Here is a 15,911-nt window from a genome sequence, read left to right as displayed (position 1 = left end):
AAGGTGGTTTCTGCATGTGCTATAGAGGGAAGTGTGGGGCAGATGGGGCTCATCAACCTGGGAAGGTAGCCCATTTAGGAGAAGGAAAACTGATCCTCAACTACTCCTGCCTTGCGGCTATAATCATTTGTGAGAAAGGCTTTAGGAGTAACCCCCAAGTAAAAAATCTGTATCCACTGCCTTGTGGGACATCTCCAGGAGAAGAAAATACTAAGGAGTAAGCCCTACACAAATCCGGAGTGGACTCCCAAAGATGGTTGGATAGAGCCTTGTACGCCTCCTTCTGGCAACTCCTGCAGCCAAACTGGTGCCAAATGTATTGCTCTGCTTTGCTTTGGACCACATCAATGAGGCTGTCAACTTAGCACCCCAGGACCTCCTTACACACTGCCCAGGCTTGTATCCAAGAGAGAGGTCACTTGGGTGCTGCTAAGACAGCAGTTTGACATCACCCCCGGAGGTGCACTCCATTGTTTTTCGAGACAGATGGAGTCCAACAACAGTATGTGACTCTTAATTTCCTGGTTGGCAACACAGCAGCCCAGAACTGAGCACTTATAAAGCAGTTGAGCCCCTAGCCCCACCCACCCTTCTCCCCAGGCAAGTTTCATATTAGAACGGAGTCACTTGTGAGGCTAAGGGTATGGCCTGGTCCTGCGTGGAGGAGACAGGTGACTCTTGTAGTTCTCTCTTGGTGGGTAGGCTTGCTGTTCCAGTTTCTCAGATAGTGCCTGCTGTTATGAAGTGTCATTGGTGACCATAGAGATACTATGTAAATGAACTATAAACATGGTAATGAAGTTGATAAAATAATGGCATCAATCATGAATAAACTAATGAAACCACTTTTCATTTCCCTGTAGGGCTCTCGAGGTCCGATGGGCCCTTCTGGTCGTGCTGGAAAACGAGGTTTGCCTGTATGTCCTACATGAGTACTTTTAACTGGCTGTAAATGAGTTAAATTTGGGGCAGAAAAAATACCAGACCATTACAGTTCTTTCTAGCAGTTTTCCAAAATTAATGTCAGTTTCAAATCAGCTATTAAAAAATAAATAAAGGGATAACATTGCATTCGGTCCAACCAACTTAATGCAAGTAAACCATTGCAATATTTTAAATTAATCTAAATTTACTCATGAACCGAATCTCCGTACAAGCAATTTGGGATTTGCCTTGATACGGCCCATGCCTTTACAGTTGTACCTTGGAAGTCGAATGGAATCCATTCCGGGAAGTCCGTTCGACTTCCAAAACTTTCAGAAACCAAAGCGCGGCTTCTGATTGGCTGCAGGAAGCTCCTGCAGCCAAACTGAAGCTGCGGAAACCGTGCCGGATGTTTGGCTTCTGAAAACCGTTCGAAAACCGGAACACTCACTTCTGGGTTTTGATTGTTCGGGAGCCGATTTGTTCGTGCGCCAAGGTGTTTGAGATCCAAGTTACGACTGTACTGTAGATTAAAAGTGAGTTAGTAAATATACACAGGGTTTGTATTTGTATTTATTAGCTGAATATAACTCAAGCTTATGGAAGCTGAATCAATAGCAAAATCTTTCTTTTCAGATGCTTCCACCGTTTGACAAGTGCAGCCAGCAGACAAATGTTCTTAAATGTACTTCCCTTCAAAGTTCTGAGCTAACAGAATTAACCAGAAGCTAGAAATTATCTTTGTTTCTTAATAAAGAGAGCAAAAGGCCATTCTGCAAGGTTTATTATTATTATTATTATGCAAACTTGCAAGAGAGGGGGAAAGAAAACATTGCAACTATGGCTTCATTGCTCTAGGAGAATTTTCTTACTTATTTTGGGAACAATCTAAGTGTACACCTTTTGCGTCCCTGGGAGATATTTAAGCACGTGGTCAGTGTCACTGTTAAATGTAATGATGGAAGAAAAGCCTGCTTGATCAGGCCAGTAGCACATTGAGTCCAACCAGATGCCCATGGAAAAAACCCAGAAGCATGATATTCAGAGACATCCTACCTCCAAAGGGGGTGTTAGATGGGGTGCTGTAATTATAGATCATCAGGTCAGTGTTAAGCCTCATGCAATACCCTTCAAGTTAAAATCCATGAATTATGCTTAACTTTGCCCCCTTCCAACTTTTAGGGTCCCCAAGGTCCTCGTGGTGACAAAGGGGACAACGGAGATCGAGGGGATAGGGGACAGAAGGGTCACCGAGGCTTCACTGGTCTTCAAGGTCTCCCTGGACCTCCTGTGAGTCTTTATCAGTATTTTTTTTTTTTTTTTGCCTTTACTTTTATTCAAAGATTCCATTGTTGCCTGTGATCTCTGATCTGGAACTTGCGTACCACTGTATATATGGAGCAACTGTGCATGCTCTTCCTACTACTTTTGATAGAAGGGTTTCCCCCCTTCCTCACTGCAGCCTCTGTCGCGGATTGCTCCAAGGCGCTGTAGCAGAGAATTGCAAAAGCCACAGGTTCTTCCTTGCAGTATTCTTTTATTGTGAGCTATATACATACAGACAGTTCATACAAAGACAAGTAGGAAAACTTCACTCTCAACTCTCTCTGACTCCTCTCTACACCACAACACCCTGCTTAACAGGTTCCCCTTTAATACAAGACAACAGCCAATCTTCTCTCAGCACACTCTTGCTGAGTCACTCTGACACAGTAAGGTTTGCAGGTCTATTGCATCAGCCTCTTTTACTTTTCAAGCAAGCTCAAGCCTGCAGACTTACTAGGCTACACAACATTCTATGTATCCCGACAGCCTCATGCAGGCAGTGTGCTCTGTTTGCTTTTCAGCATCCCCACACTCCAAAGGGTCCTCTGCGTGTCTTGCAAATAAAATGTACTAACACATTTTTCTTTCTTATCTGCCTGCCCTCAACCCCAAAATGCAAATATTTTGCCATATCGAGAACTTGAAAGAGATGAGTATCAAGTCCCTTCTAGTTTACAAATCCCCCCATCAAAATCTCCTCCTCCTCCTCCTCCTCCTCCTTTGCCTGGAAAGCTCTTGCCACAGGCAAGTAGATGAGTGGCTATTTACAAGCTTGGGCATATAACACAATAGGCAACATTTTCCAGGTAATTTTGCTTTTGCATCCTCTTATGATGAACTGCGTTATTTATTTATTTGAGGTTGTATCCAATGTCAGTCAAACAAAGAGTAGACCCACTGAAACCTGTGCACATGACTAACTTAAACCCATTCTTTTCAGTGTGCCTACTCTGTGTATAACTTAGTTGGAGAAAACCCAATATTTCTTACTGACTCTTTTTTATAAGGTCCCAGGGCGGATTATTAACAAAATAACCATTCACTTTTTAAAAGCAAGTGAAAACGAAAGTCCCAAACCCAGGGCTCGTGTTTCCTTTGGGAATGAGGCACAGCAGAGACTGGGGTGATATTCTATATGCTTTATTTACTTACCTGAGCCTGTGATAGAGGGGTTCACAGCATTAACACCCCAAAAAGGTCTTTTTTCTCTCCCATAGCCTCAGGTTTCAAACAGAAATCAAATGTTGCTCTCAAATATTTTTCTGACTCTCTCTCCAGCTTTCTGCTTTCCTTCCCTGCACCCTCAACTCTCTCAGTCTGTTGAGGGAGGGGGCTCCACCCATTTACTGTCTTAACCCCTTAATTCCCACTTAAGGGAACCACCCAGGCTATCACCTCACCAGGAGGCTAACCTGGCTATTCCAATAATTAAGCCTTGATTAAATTCTAACACTTGCAGGATCCAGGGATTGGAGGAGTCTGGCACACAGCTTAACACCCAAACTCACAACACTATCATAATGTTTATTTTAAATAATGCCTCACCCATATTATTTCCCTGCAGGGTCCTATTGGTGAACAAGGCAGTTCTGGGATTCCAGGTCCATTTGGCCCTAGAGTGAGTACATCAGATATGAAAAACAATATGGAAACAATTAGATATTTTTTTTCCCCTGTTGGAAGTTTGCTGTTGTGCAGATGGTGATTTGTTGATTTCAAAGTAAATGAACTTTGCATGGGGATTACAACGTACTTTCATTAAGCAAGGTTATTGCTTGAGGCTATTTGTCCTATTCTTTTCCAAATATAATCTTGGATTTGTCCAAAAAAAAAAAAAAGTTAGCTTGCAGAGGCTCTCAATTTTCAATCCCAAATAACAAGGTTCTATCCCTCAAGGTTATGGAAATGTTTGGAATTTTTTGTGTACAAAGATGAATGGAATTCACTGAGCAAATGGTGTGTGCCCTGTGTGCTAATTTGCACATCTTTAATGACCCTAAGTTATATTTCCCAGTTCACTCCTTTTTTTTGCATATGAAGAAAGCACAGATAGTTGGGACAGATTTTGCCGTCAGTTATTCATGCCCTACCTGCTTAGATGCCAGGTTAGATTTTATTTATTTACTTATAGCATTTGTTCGCTGCCCTGTTCCCAGGGCAGCTTTCAAGATGACTCTTTTAGCAACAAAATTAACCATATAATATGATGCAACATGAAACTTAAGAAATGGAGAATAAAAAGTAGATGCAAGGCCAAATTAAACAGTGTCTTAGCTCTGCATCTGTGCCTTAAAATACAGAGGTGGAGTCTACACATATATAAAAATAATTCTGAAAATGCTTTTTTTGCATTGAATTTTCCATAAGGCTCGCCATCGCCATCTAGTGTCACATTGTATATTGCACTTAAAACACACTTAAAATGTTTTATTTGCAGCTGTATAGCAGAGTCCAGAGATTAACAAAAATAGTTTTTATTAAAGATTTTATTGGGTTACAGAAGTATGTGCAGAATCTCCATTTTCAGGTTGTAGAGTCTTTTCTACAGATCAGTTACATTTGATGCGAGTCATTAATGTTGTATACAGTATAAGGTTGGGGTACATAAGACGGAGGAAAAGCCAGAAGTATAACAGCTGAAGTGGGTGATTAATGTGCAAATTCCTTCCCAATGCAGGGCCCTCCAGGTCCAGTTGGGCCTTCAGGTAAAGAAGGAAATCCTGGACCACACGGGCCAGTTGGACCTCCTGGTGTAAGAGGAACTTTAGGAGAAGCAGGACCTGAGGTAAACAATGGGAAATTTAGGGAGGGTTGGGGCTGTATCAGTTTAGGGTTTTGTACAGCATTTACCCCACTACTGGTGCAAAAAGTAAGATGGCTATTGGTAGTAATTTTACTAGTGGGAATTTTGTTGCAAGCGACTCTCTACTTAATTTCCAAAGGAGATTAGCGGGAAAAGGTATGCACTGTGTTGAAGTTAGATTGATTTTGTGGGATTAATGATAAATTAACATGTGCCATTAAGGTAAGATGGGGAATGTGCAGGAGAAATTATTCTGAGGAGATATGGAGGGTGTTTGTGGAATTTGTACTGTGAAAGCGGAAAGGGGTCAAACTATCGCAAGAGGTGTTGAAATTTTGGGAGGTTGGATAGTTACAATGGAATGGTCTCAGTGGTGGGGTGCACATTTTTATTTTTATTTATTTATTCTTATTTATTATGTCAAAGAAAAAAAAGAAATTAGATCGATTTCGACAGTGTTTAACAGCACTGTGTTGAAATTAGATCGGTTAGCACCAGATGAAATTAGATTGATTTGTTACAAACTGCTTTGAGTGCTTATGGGGGGAAAGTGAGTTCATTAATTGACAGCACAATCTTCTACATGCCTGATCAAGGAAGACTCTTTGAGTTTAATGGGACTTATTCCCAGGTAAATGTTCGCTGCACATTGTATAGCAGTCTTTCCCAACCTGCTGTTCTCCAGGTATTTGGGGCTACAACTTCCATCGCCCCAGGCAGCATGGCCACGTTGCATAGGATTAGGTAGTCTTCAGACCATCATTCTGTATCAGAGTATTTGTCCAGTTGTTTGCTTAGCTATACAGTAACTGTAGTGTTTTTTTTGCTGGGACAATGCAATCATCCCTCCTCCATTACTCGCAAATCCATTGCAGCTGGGCATGCCAGATCAACACACCTAGGTGTTGTTTAGCAACTTAGCTAGAATGCTATCCCTTCATAGCTTGTGCCCCCAGGCATTTCACTGAGTCATCAGGTGTCTGGTCTCTCTCACTACTTTTACCTTTAGGGTCCACCAGGTGACCCAGGTCCCCCAGGTCCCCCTGGTCCCCCAGGCCATCTCACCGCTGCACTTGGGGACATCATGGGACATTATGACGATATGATGCACGATCCACTGCCGGAATTCACAGAAGACGAAGCTGCCCCAGATGACAACAATAAAACAGACCCGGGAGTCCATGCCACACTGAAGTCGCTGAGTAGTCAGATCGAAACAATGCGTAGCCCTGATGGATCTAAGAAACACCCAGCTCGCACCTGTGATGACCTGAGGCTGTGTCATCCATCCAAGAAGAGTGGTACGTGCATGTTTGTCTATGTATGTATGCATGCGGGCTGTCAGAGCCACTGTTGATGAAGGCAAATGTATCAACTGATGTAGAATTAAAACTTCTGCAGTCTGCCACAGCACTGAACGGGTCTTTGGTCTTAGAAACACAACCCTATAGCAATGTCTATCTGCTATGTAGCAGCAGTTCTCCTTTCTCTTTACCCTACATGTTCAATACATCTGTGTCAGAGTGTAGAAGAAACTGGGTTTTAATTAGCCGTTCATATGGAAGCCATCTTTCCATCTCCATGGAAAGATGTTGGGAAAGATGGAGGGCACAAGGAGAAGGGGACGACAGAGGATGAGATGGTTGGACAGTGTTCCCGAAGCTACTAACATGAGTTTGGCCAAACTGCGAGAGGCAGTGAAGGATAGGCGTGCCTGGCGTGCTCTGGTCCATGGGGTCACGAAGAGTCGGACACGACTGCACGACTGAACAACAACAATGGGAGCCATAACATAAGAAAATGTGGTGGTCCACAGGGAGGAAGTAAGCCAGAATCGTGGTCCATAAGACAAGAATGTCTAAGAATTGCTAGAGCAGATGAGAACAGCAAAAATTGCAGTTCGCTTCATATCTCTTCATCTAAAAACAAAAAAAAACCCCTCTACAATGTCTGCTGGAGTGATTTAATACAGTTTCTAAGAAAAACGATTTCCCTTAAACTTATCAACACAAATTAAGAAAAATTGGTTAACCGCGATGGAGTTATCAAATATTTCAGCCAAATCTCTTGCAACCTCCTAGAGCAGAGCTTTCCAAACTTTTCGTGTTGGTGACATATTGTTTAGACATGCATCATTTCACAACACAGTAATTCAGTTTTACTGGCAAACTGGAGGTAAACTAACCCCTTTCCAGCCCTGGGAGGAGTGCGGGGAGCGTTCGTACGACACACCTACACACTGCAGCTGACACACTAATGTGTCACAACACACAGTTTGGAAAGCTCTGTCCTAGAGTCTTCAGAGTGGAATAAACTTATAAGAATGAATAAATGTAACAAAATGACATGGCTCCTGACTTTCCTTCCACTGCCAGATGAGATGGAAGAGGTGACTCTCACCAGCTCTTCTTTCCCACTGCAAGCCTTCAAACCCTACGAAAATCTGTTCCCTTGGACTGTAGCACTCTCTGGAACAGTGAAAGGAGCTGCAAAAGTCAAGAGTCTTCCATGGGTGCAAAGAACCCTTGAATTTGTGGAAGACTAAATTGAGATCCAAGGCCATAAATATTAAACTTTATGCAGCCATATTCGAATATCACCTGAAAAGGTCCAGAGGTCCTTTTCGAGAGGCCTGGGGTGTGTGTGTGGCAACACGAGAACGGGGCCTTCTCTGCAGTGGCTCTCCATCTGTGGAATGCTCTCCCCAGGGAAGTTCGCCTGGTGCCTTCATTATACACCTTTAGATGCCAGGCAAAAACGTTCCTTTTTAACCAAGCCTTAGGTTGACCTGATCAACATCCCATATCCTTTTAAAATGCATCTCTTTTGGGGGGAGGGGGTTATTATTGGGTTATTGCTTTTATTTTTATTTTATATACTGTGATCTTTTTATGTGAAATGCCCTGAGACCTCCAGGTATAGGGCGCTATATAAATTCAATTAATAATAAAAATAAAAATAAAAAGGCAACATGGTATAAAAAACCAATTTAACCTGTCCCGAGATTGGCAACATGAATGTAGTGTTTGAGGATTAGTTCAATTGTTCTCAGGTTTTTGTATATGGAGCTTTCCCCCTTCCTTCTGCTGACTGTTGAATTCTCTTTCCACCCCTTCTCTAAAGACGCCCCATATTCATTTGTTTACATTACCACCATGCTGGGTGACTCATTCTTGAATGGATGGTATTAAACCAGAAGAATTGTAGTATGGTCCTATGCATACTTACTTGGAAATAAGTCAGTGGGATTTACTTCCAGATGTCTACGCGTTTGCTTGTTGCCTTACATAACTGGTTTACTCCATTTTATACTTTTACTGGAAGAAACCTGTGTGTGATAATTACGACCTACTCACTGGACCTAACCTGGACCAGTAATTGTTGGTTTGTCTCGCTTTTAAACTTTCCTGTTTGATCTTTGCAGGAGAATATTGGATTGATCCCAATCAGGGTTGTGTGGAAGATGCTATCAAAGTATTCTGCAATTTGGAAACAGGAGAATCGTGTATACCTGCCAACCCAGCTAGCATCCCACGTAAAACGTGGTGGACTAGTAGATCATCTGACCTAAAGCCCGTATGGTATGGACTTGATATGAATAGAGGTTCACAGGTAATTAAAGTTGCTTTTTTTGGGGGGGGGTATTCATCTCATCATTGTCTTTTGGAGGTTTTTAGAAATGTACCATAATCCATAATGGGAAAAAAATATTATAAATCTAGGTGAGTTGAAAAATATAAGCACATTTAGTTATTAATATGCCTGATTAGTACAGTGGTGCCCTGCTAGACGAATGCCTCGCTAGACGAAAAACTTGTTAGACGAACGGCATTCGCTAGCGGAAGGCTGCCCCGCAAGACGAAAAAGTCAATGGGGCTGCCTCGCAAGACGGGAAAAAAAAAATTGGCGTGAAAACCTCCGCGCTGCATTGCCGCTTCGCTAGACGAAAAATTCGCTCTACGAAGACACTCGTAGAACGAATTATTTTCTTCTAGAGGGGCACCACTGTATTGCATTTATTTTATGTATTAGATGGATTATTGGCAATTTGGCAGCCAAAGCTCTCAGTTTTGCTTGCGGATTAGAACGACGAAAGCAATTTAGTGACGTACAGTAGTAACAAATTGCAGCAAAGCAGAGCCAAATGCCAGCATAAAAACACGCCTCACCTTAGAGGCCACCATGGATAATGTCTTCTCCTGGGCCACCACACCTTCCCAAACTTCTGAGAGCAGTGGAACTACTAAGAGGTCCTCCTCTGCCAATTTCAACACCCAAGAAGGAGGGGAGGAAGGAGACGGTCTTTCAGATATTAAGTTTAAATTCCTCATACTGTGTAGCAAGCTGTTTCAGTTATACTTCAACTGAATTGCATGGATTTAGGGGGGAGGAGAAGATATTATCTAGAGTTGTGTAAATGAGTTTTCACTTCTTCATACCTCTGCAGTTTGTCTACGGAGATAGTGAGTCGCCCAACACAGCTGTCACTCAAATGACTTTCCTCCGCTTGCTGTCCAAAGAAGCTTCTCAGAATATCACCTACCTTTGCAAGAACAGTATAGGGTACATGGATGACCAAGCCAAGAACCTGAAGAAAGCTGTGGTCCTGAAGGCAGCTAATGACCTTGAGATTAAAGCTGAAGGAAACAGCCGCTTCAGATACACTGTCCTTCAAGACAGCTGCAGTGTAAGTTGGCGGGTTTCTTTGTTTTGCATTTTCAGCACTGTGCATTCATAATGAGACATAAAGCAAAATAGGATTTTACTACAAGCTTCTCTCAGCAAGAGAATATCCCCACAGCATTGGGTTTTGAAATATTGCGGGGGGGGGGATGATACCACAACCAGTTGCACCGTGTAATTCCCAGTCACAATGAAGCAATACCCATTGGGTGCAAGGAAGGCCCTGTGCACTTAATTGGTCATCACAGCCAGATGACAGTTGAGTGGAGGGGAAAGCTTAACATACCTTGGGCAGTCACAATGATGCTACACACGCCAAAGGCCCATAGCAGCTTCGATATACGGTATGAACTGGCAATTTTATCTGCCTGCCAAGAGTCAGCTAAATATAGGAACACAAGAAGTAGCTTTATACCAAGTCAGTCCTTTCCTTCATCTAGCTCAGTACAGTTGTAACTTGGAAGTCAAACGGGATCCGTTCCGGAAGTCTGGTCAACTTCCAAAACACTCAGAAACCAAAGCTCTGCTTCTGATTGGCCGCTGGAAGCTCCTGCAGCCAATTGGAAGCCGCAGAAGCCATGTTGAGAGCCAACGTGGTGTAGTGGTTAAGAGCGGCAAACTCGTAATCTGGGGAACCAGGTTCGTGTCTCTGCTCCTTCACATGCAGCTGCTGGGTGACCTTGGGCTAGTCACACTTCTCTGAAGTCTCTCAGCCCCACTCACCTCACAGAGTGTTTGTTGTGGGAGAGGAAGGGAAAGGAGAATGTTAGCCGCTTTGAGACTCCTTCAGGTAGTGATAAAGCGGGATATCAAATCCAAACTCTTCTGTTTGAAAACCGGAACAGTCACTTCTAGGTTGGTGGCGTTTGGGAGCCAAAGCACTAAGAACTAAGCTTTTCGAAACCAAGATATGACTGACCGTCAGTTTCAGAAAATAGTCTCCCTCTCCCCCAGGGATGAAACCTTTTTGGGGCAAAGTGCTCTGTCACTGAGCTTTAGTCAGGGCTGTTTTCCAGCTGGAACTCAGTTCTGGCACCTCTCAGGTGGGTGCCATTGCCATTCTAAGAGAACAAGGGAGATGAGCGGTGAGTTCTGGCACCTCTTTTTCAACAGTCCTTCTTTTGTTGCTGGTGTGTTGTAACAGCTTTTCTGTACAAACCAGGCTGTCCTTTAACACAGCAGCATATAATCACACAGACCTTTGTGTATGCTAAATAGCAGGCACTCCTTTTGGGACACATCTTCTCAGTTATACGCTCAGGACATGTGTGTATCAGATTGCAGCCCACCTCGGTTGTCGGAGGCCGGATTTAGCTGCTCCTCACTTCCGAAGCGAACTACCGATTGGTGGCAATTGTAATAACTAAGGAGGGCTATGGGGGTGCGTCTATGTGCAACAGACTGGAGCTGGTCATAAGAACATAAGAGTCTGCTGGATCAAGCCAAAGACTCATCTAGTCCAGCGTCCTGTTCTCACAGTGGCCAACCAGATGTCTGCAGGGAAACCCTCAAGGAGAATCTTTTTCTTTCTTTCTTTTTTAAATTAAATATTTTCTTGGTTTACAACGTGTGTATAATGTCTCTCGTATTTTTCCATAAAACATTTTTACAGATCAATTTTAGTTGTTGAGACATTAGGGAGAGGGGGGGAAGGAAGTGGGTGGGATGGGTGGGAGGGTGGGGTGGGGAGATGATGTTTCTATTTTCTAAGCACAAGAACAATCTCCCCTCCTAAGGTTCCCAACAACTGGTATTCAGAAGCTTTGCTGCCTTCAGCTGTGGAGACAGATCATAATCATCATGGCTAGCAGCCATTGATAGCCATATTGTCCAGGAATGTGTCCAATTCTTTTTTAAAGCCAGACAAGTTGATGGTTGTCACTGCTTCCTGTGCAAGCGAGTTCCATAGTTTAGCTATGCGCTGTGCAAAGATCTTCACTGCACCCAGCATAGCACATGTTTGTTGGCTAGGTAGGCCTAGTTCTCTTCTTGGTTTGCAGAGGATCTGACCAATAGCCTCTCTTGTTTTCCTTCTCTTGCAGAAACGCAACGGAAACGTGGGCAGCACTGTCTTCGAATACAAAACGCAGAATGTGGCACGCTTACCTATAGTCGACATTGCTCCAGTGGACATTGGAAGTGCAGACCAAGAGTTTGGAATAGAGATTGGGCCAGTTTGTTTTGTGTAGTAAAAAAGAAAGAAAGAAAGAATAACAAATAAATAAAAAAGGGGGGGGGACATACATATTCACAAGCATTGGGAAACAACAGCAACAAAACACAAGAACTTAGACTGAGTGAAGTTAATCCTGAGACTCTTGAAATAATGGCTGATATTGGAATCAGCATTGTATATAACAGTTCTTTCTAATTCCCTGGCCTGCTTTAGGTTATTTATTTTACTGACTTACACACCTCCAGTCTTAATTGTCCCAAGTCAACTTTTTTAAAGAAGTAATAGGACTTTAAAAGGACAAATGACCACCCTTTGATGCAAAAATAGCTCACATATACGTTTCTTGAAAAATAAATAAAACATCACCGTCATTATTATTTATACATGGGGTTTTTGCTCAGTTTAAAATGGGCGCAATTCACATGAAGCAAGTACTCTAAACAGATGGGTATATGTAAGACGATCAATTGTCCACCAAGTTAAAACTCACTACTGCACCAGTGAGGCATTGTAGATTATGACACTTGATATTTTTTTTTTTAAGAAGCCAACAGCCCAATAACTGGTTGGTTAATTCAAATCAATATGTGAAATTGACCCCGAACCACCTACTGATCCCTTAGATTAGCCAAGTCACAGTGCTGTGGTAAAGGAAGAAAAGTCAAATTATCCCTTCTATGTAACTCTTAAAGGTACAGAGGCCCCCTCGGGCTCTAGACACAGGAACCCCTAAGGCCTCTGGGCCCACAATCTCCAAAGCTCCCTTACCTTTCCATTTCTTTCTTGCTAATGGTACAAAACCACTCCTGTCCTCTTTGCCCTGTGTGAGGTCTCCTCATGTCCCACTTTCTCCTTGGACTTCCGTCATTCAACTTCATGACTCTGCCACAACTCATTTCCTCAAACCCCTGCTTTTCAGTCCATCTCATTTGCTGTTTAGCTTTTTTTCCCCCTCACACCACTATCAGTTCTGCACCTGGGTTTGGTAACTCAAGGAAATTCCCTATCTCCTGGGGCCCACTTAGCTTTCCAGTTTGGGGTCACCTTTTTTTGCATATAGCTCTTCCTGTCCCTACAGCTCATGTGAGGGATTCCCACAGCCAATCTGAGATTTCACTTTCGTCACGAAACCTGGAATGTTCAGAATATTCTGTGGGCACTTTCACGCCGTGGAATGTTCTTGAACATCAAGGTAGCTCAATGAAACATTGCCAAGAGATTTCACTACCACTGCTGCCACCAATTCCTCCAGTGCATCACACTATGAATTGTAAAGGTGTGGTATACTCTTTCCAAACAGAACACCATTGCTTCAGCTTTGCTCCCAGCTTCAATAGTCAACCATAGTAGGTATTCAGTGCACATTTGGAAGTGTGTTGGAACAAGGTTATTTAACTGATATTAACCCTCCAGTAGTGTTCATGTGCATCCTGCCAGGGCTAATTTCCTTGTTTCTTTAGTTTATGCCCTTCTGAAACAGCACAGAAAATAGGCAAAAGGTGTGAGAGCCCGCAATTTCCAAATGTTTGAATGCGAATCTGATGCACCCAATTGGCAAAGGTCATTGGAAGCTTGCCAACCGTTCATCAGACGCTTTCTGACGGCAATAATATTACAAAGGCTCGCTTCTTTTGCATTTTTTTTTGTCTCACTTTCATGATGTAAGGAGGGGAAATTAATGTCAGAGTCTATCCTTAATGCAACAAAGGGCTTAAGTTTCCATGAGCTCATGGGCAACGTCCTTAAGCTAAGCAATTTCAAACTTTTGGGGGGAAATTGAATCTGTGAAACAGCCTCCTTTCTGCTTTTGATTGACTTCCTGATCAGATAGGATCCGAAAGAAGAGATATGCATGCAGTAGAGATCAGCACCGGATGCAGCTGGAACCCTGCTTCCCGATTTCGAGGCAGCGGCTCCTACTGCGAAAGAAACAAGCTGCTGTAAAGCTAAACAGTGACTTGTCAACTGCTGCAGCAAAATCAGGAAAGCAAAGCCGTGTACCACCATTTGCAAGTGTGTATAGACATCCCTTTCAGTCCTGGCCACCATTTGTGAACCGTCAAGCACTCTGATGGAGGCTACCCCTCTGGGATCATAGGGAATAATGCATATCGTGCGTTTATGTACCCTGACACAGTGAAGAGAGCTGAAGTAGATGATGTACACATTCCTTAAGGCTCGAATTCTACAAAATTAAGAACAACACATGCTACCTAATGTAGTTAGCTAAATGCATAATTCCAATTACTGTTAATGGGTCAATGGTTTGGTAATGTTTTGCCCCCAAAGTCTCCAATTCAAAACCAGTGGTTGGGATTGGGAGTGGGTGGTTGGTGGTTGGTTGCCCATCGAATGAGCAATCCCTCACGAGCAAATTACCTCTTCTAAGTTATAGTCAGTGGATACAGTTTTGTTGCATTGTGGTCAAAGTCAAAACTCCCGAATGACTTCATGACACCGGGATTTCCCTACTGCCTCCAGTGTGTTACGTGTGTTGTCATGTATTCCCATATATTAACCCCAAAACCAAGTATTAATATAAATTACTGTTGCTGAGATACACTTTCGCTTAACAACTGGTCATGCATCACCGGAAATTCTGACTTTAACTGCCTTGATCAATCAGGGCAAGCAAATGGTCCATCATTTCTTAGCATGAGCTACCTCATCTCTAGAAGCTGGGTGATGCATGTAATAATCTAGTGTTTGTTCTAGATACAACAAGGTGCTATGCTTCTGTTATAATTCCAAGAATGGATATAGGCAGGGCAATATAAGACAGGGCAATATAATATAATATAATAAAGTAAAATGGTTTTTTTTTAATTAAAAAAAGGGAATGGTGCTAAAATGGTGTCTGTAAAATCCTGAGAAAATAAAAGTCTGTTGCCATCAACTTATTTTTTTTTTTTTGGTAGAATTTAGTATTAGTTTTCTGGTGTCCGGGAGAAAATGTTATTCTGTGCATTTTTCTCCCTTGTGGTTATACCATATACAGAATGCTGTGTACATCAGCATATCTTTTTTTTTACACAGAGCATGTGGATACAGAGGTCCGTTCCTTTCTTGAAGAATTATGCTCTCTCGTTTCTTGTTTTGTTTCTTTTGAAAATAAACACACACAAAAAGAAAGAAAAGCCATACGCATAGCTTTATTCATGTATCTTTGCAAAGCATTTAATTAAATACAAGTTTCTTGTTGAGTAGTGGCTTCCTTTGTCTATAGAGTCCTTCTCACGATATCTATTTCTGGGGGAAGAAAACAGGATTGTATTGTATTTGTGTATGTGTGTGTAATAAGTGTGTGTGTGACAAGTGAGCGTGCACTATGCTGCCTGTGATTATTTTTTTTTAATGTAGCACCCAAAGTATTTTATAAATTAAATTATAAAGGGGATTTTTTATTTTTTAGTTATATATGTTTATGACAGTGCTTAAAAACTAAAGGCAAGCAATCTGAATGATTGCCACTGAATGCAAATCTGGAAACTCAGGATTTGACAACTCTGGCTTTGGAACTCTGGAAATTCAATTTTTAAAAAATTGTTGCTGAATAAAATATTGTGATAAAATCCGTGTGTCAGTTTAAATTACATGGAATATATCAGGAAAGACACATGAACATCTCCTGAAGTTTGAGAAGGGGGAAATTTTTTAATTAGGTTCACATTTAAAGGCAAACCTTCCCAGTGCTATTTTTCTAGAAAAAGAGGTGCTGGAACTCACCACGAACACTTCCCAATGGCAATGGCACCCACCTGAGAGGTGCCGGAATGGAGTTCCTTTGAGTTCCCCCTAAAAAAGCCCTGATCCTTCCTAACTTGCATGTCCCAAAACAATATGTGAACCGAAATACAGCCAGCCTTTGGAATTCATATTTCTCCAAATTTTGTAATGCAGTTCTTTGGCCAAGTAATGCATACAAAAATGCATGTACTGGGGTAAATTGTGCATAGAGATGCATGTATTGGTGCAAATAACATTCCTAATTGTATTCTA

General features: G+C 42.3%; 1 protein-coding gene across 1 annotated transcript in view; it reads left to right on the top strand.

Moving 5' to 3' along the window:
- The window catches only part of COL5A2 (collagen type V alpha 2 chain), a 162,156-nt gene extending 149,707 nt beyond the window's left edge, over positions 1-12,449 (top strand). Inside the window, exons 48-55 of the mRNA XM_033168585.1 lie at positions 864-917; positions 2,107-2,214; positions 3,815-3,868; positions 4,928-5,035; positions 6,063-6,354; positions 8,478-8,665; positions 9,501-9,740; positions 11,779-12,449. Of these exons, the coding sequence (XP_033024476.1) occupies positions 864-917; positions 2,107-2,214; positions 3,815-3,868; positions 4,928-5,035; positions 6,063-6,354; positions 8,478-8,665; positions 9,501-9,740; positions 11,779-11,925 (1,191 nt within the window). The 3' untranslated portion in view covers positions 11,926-12,449. The remainder of the gene's footprint in view (positions 1-863; positions 918-2,106; positions 2,215-3,814; positions 3,869-4,927; positions 5,036-6,062; positions 6,355-8,477; positions 8,666-9,500; positions 9,741-11,778) is intronic.
- The last annotated feature ends 3,462 nt before the right edge of the window (positions 12,450-15,911 follow it).

The sequence above is a fragment of the Lacerta agilis genome, chromosome 1, assembly GCF_009819535.1.
Source record: "Lacerta agilis isolate rLacAgi1 chromosome 1, rLacAgi1.pri, whole genome shotgun sequence".
NCBI classification, from domain to species: domain Eukaryota; kingdom Metazoa; phylum Chordata; class Lepidosauria; order Squamata; family Lacertidae; genus Lacerta; species Lacerta agilis.
The sequence above is the reverse complement of the archived record's forward strand: the minus strand, read 5'-3'. Positions and strand labels throughout refer to the sequence as shown.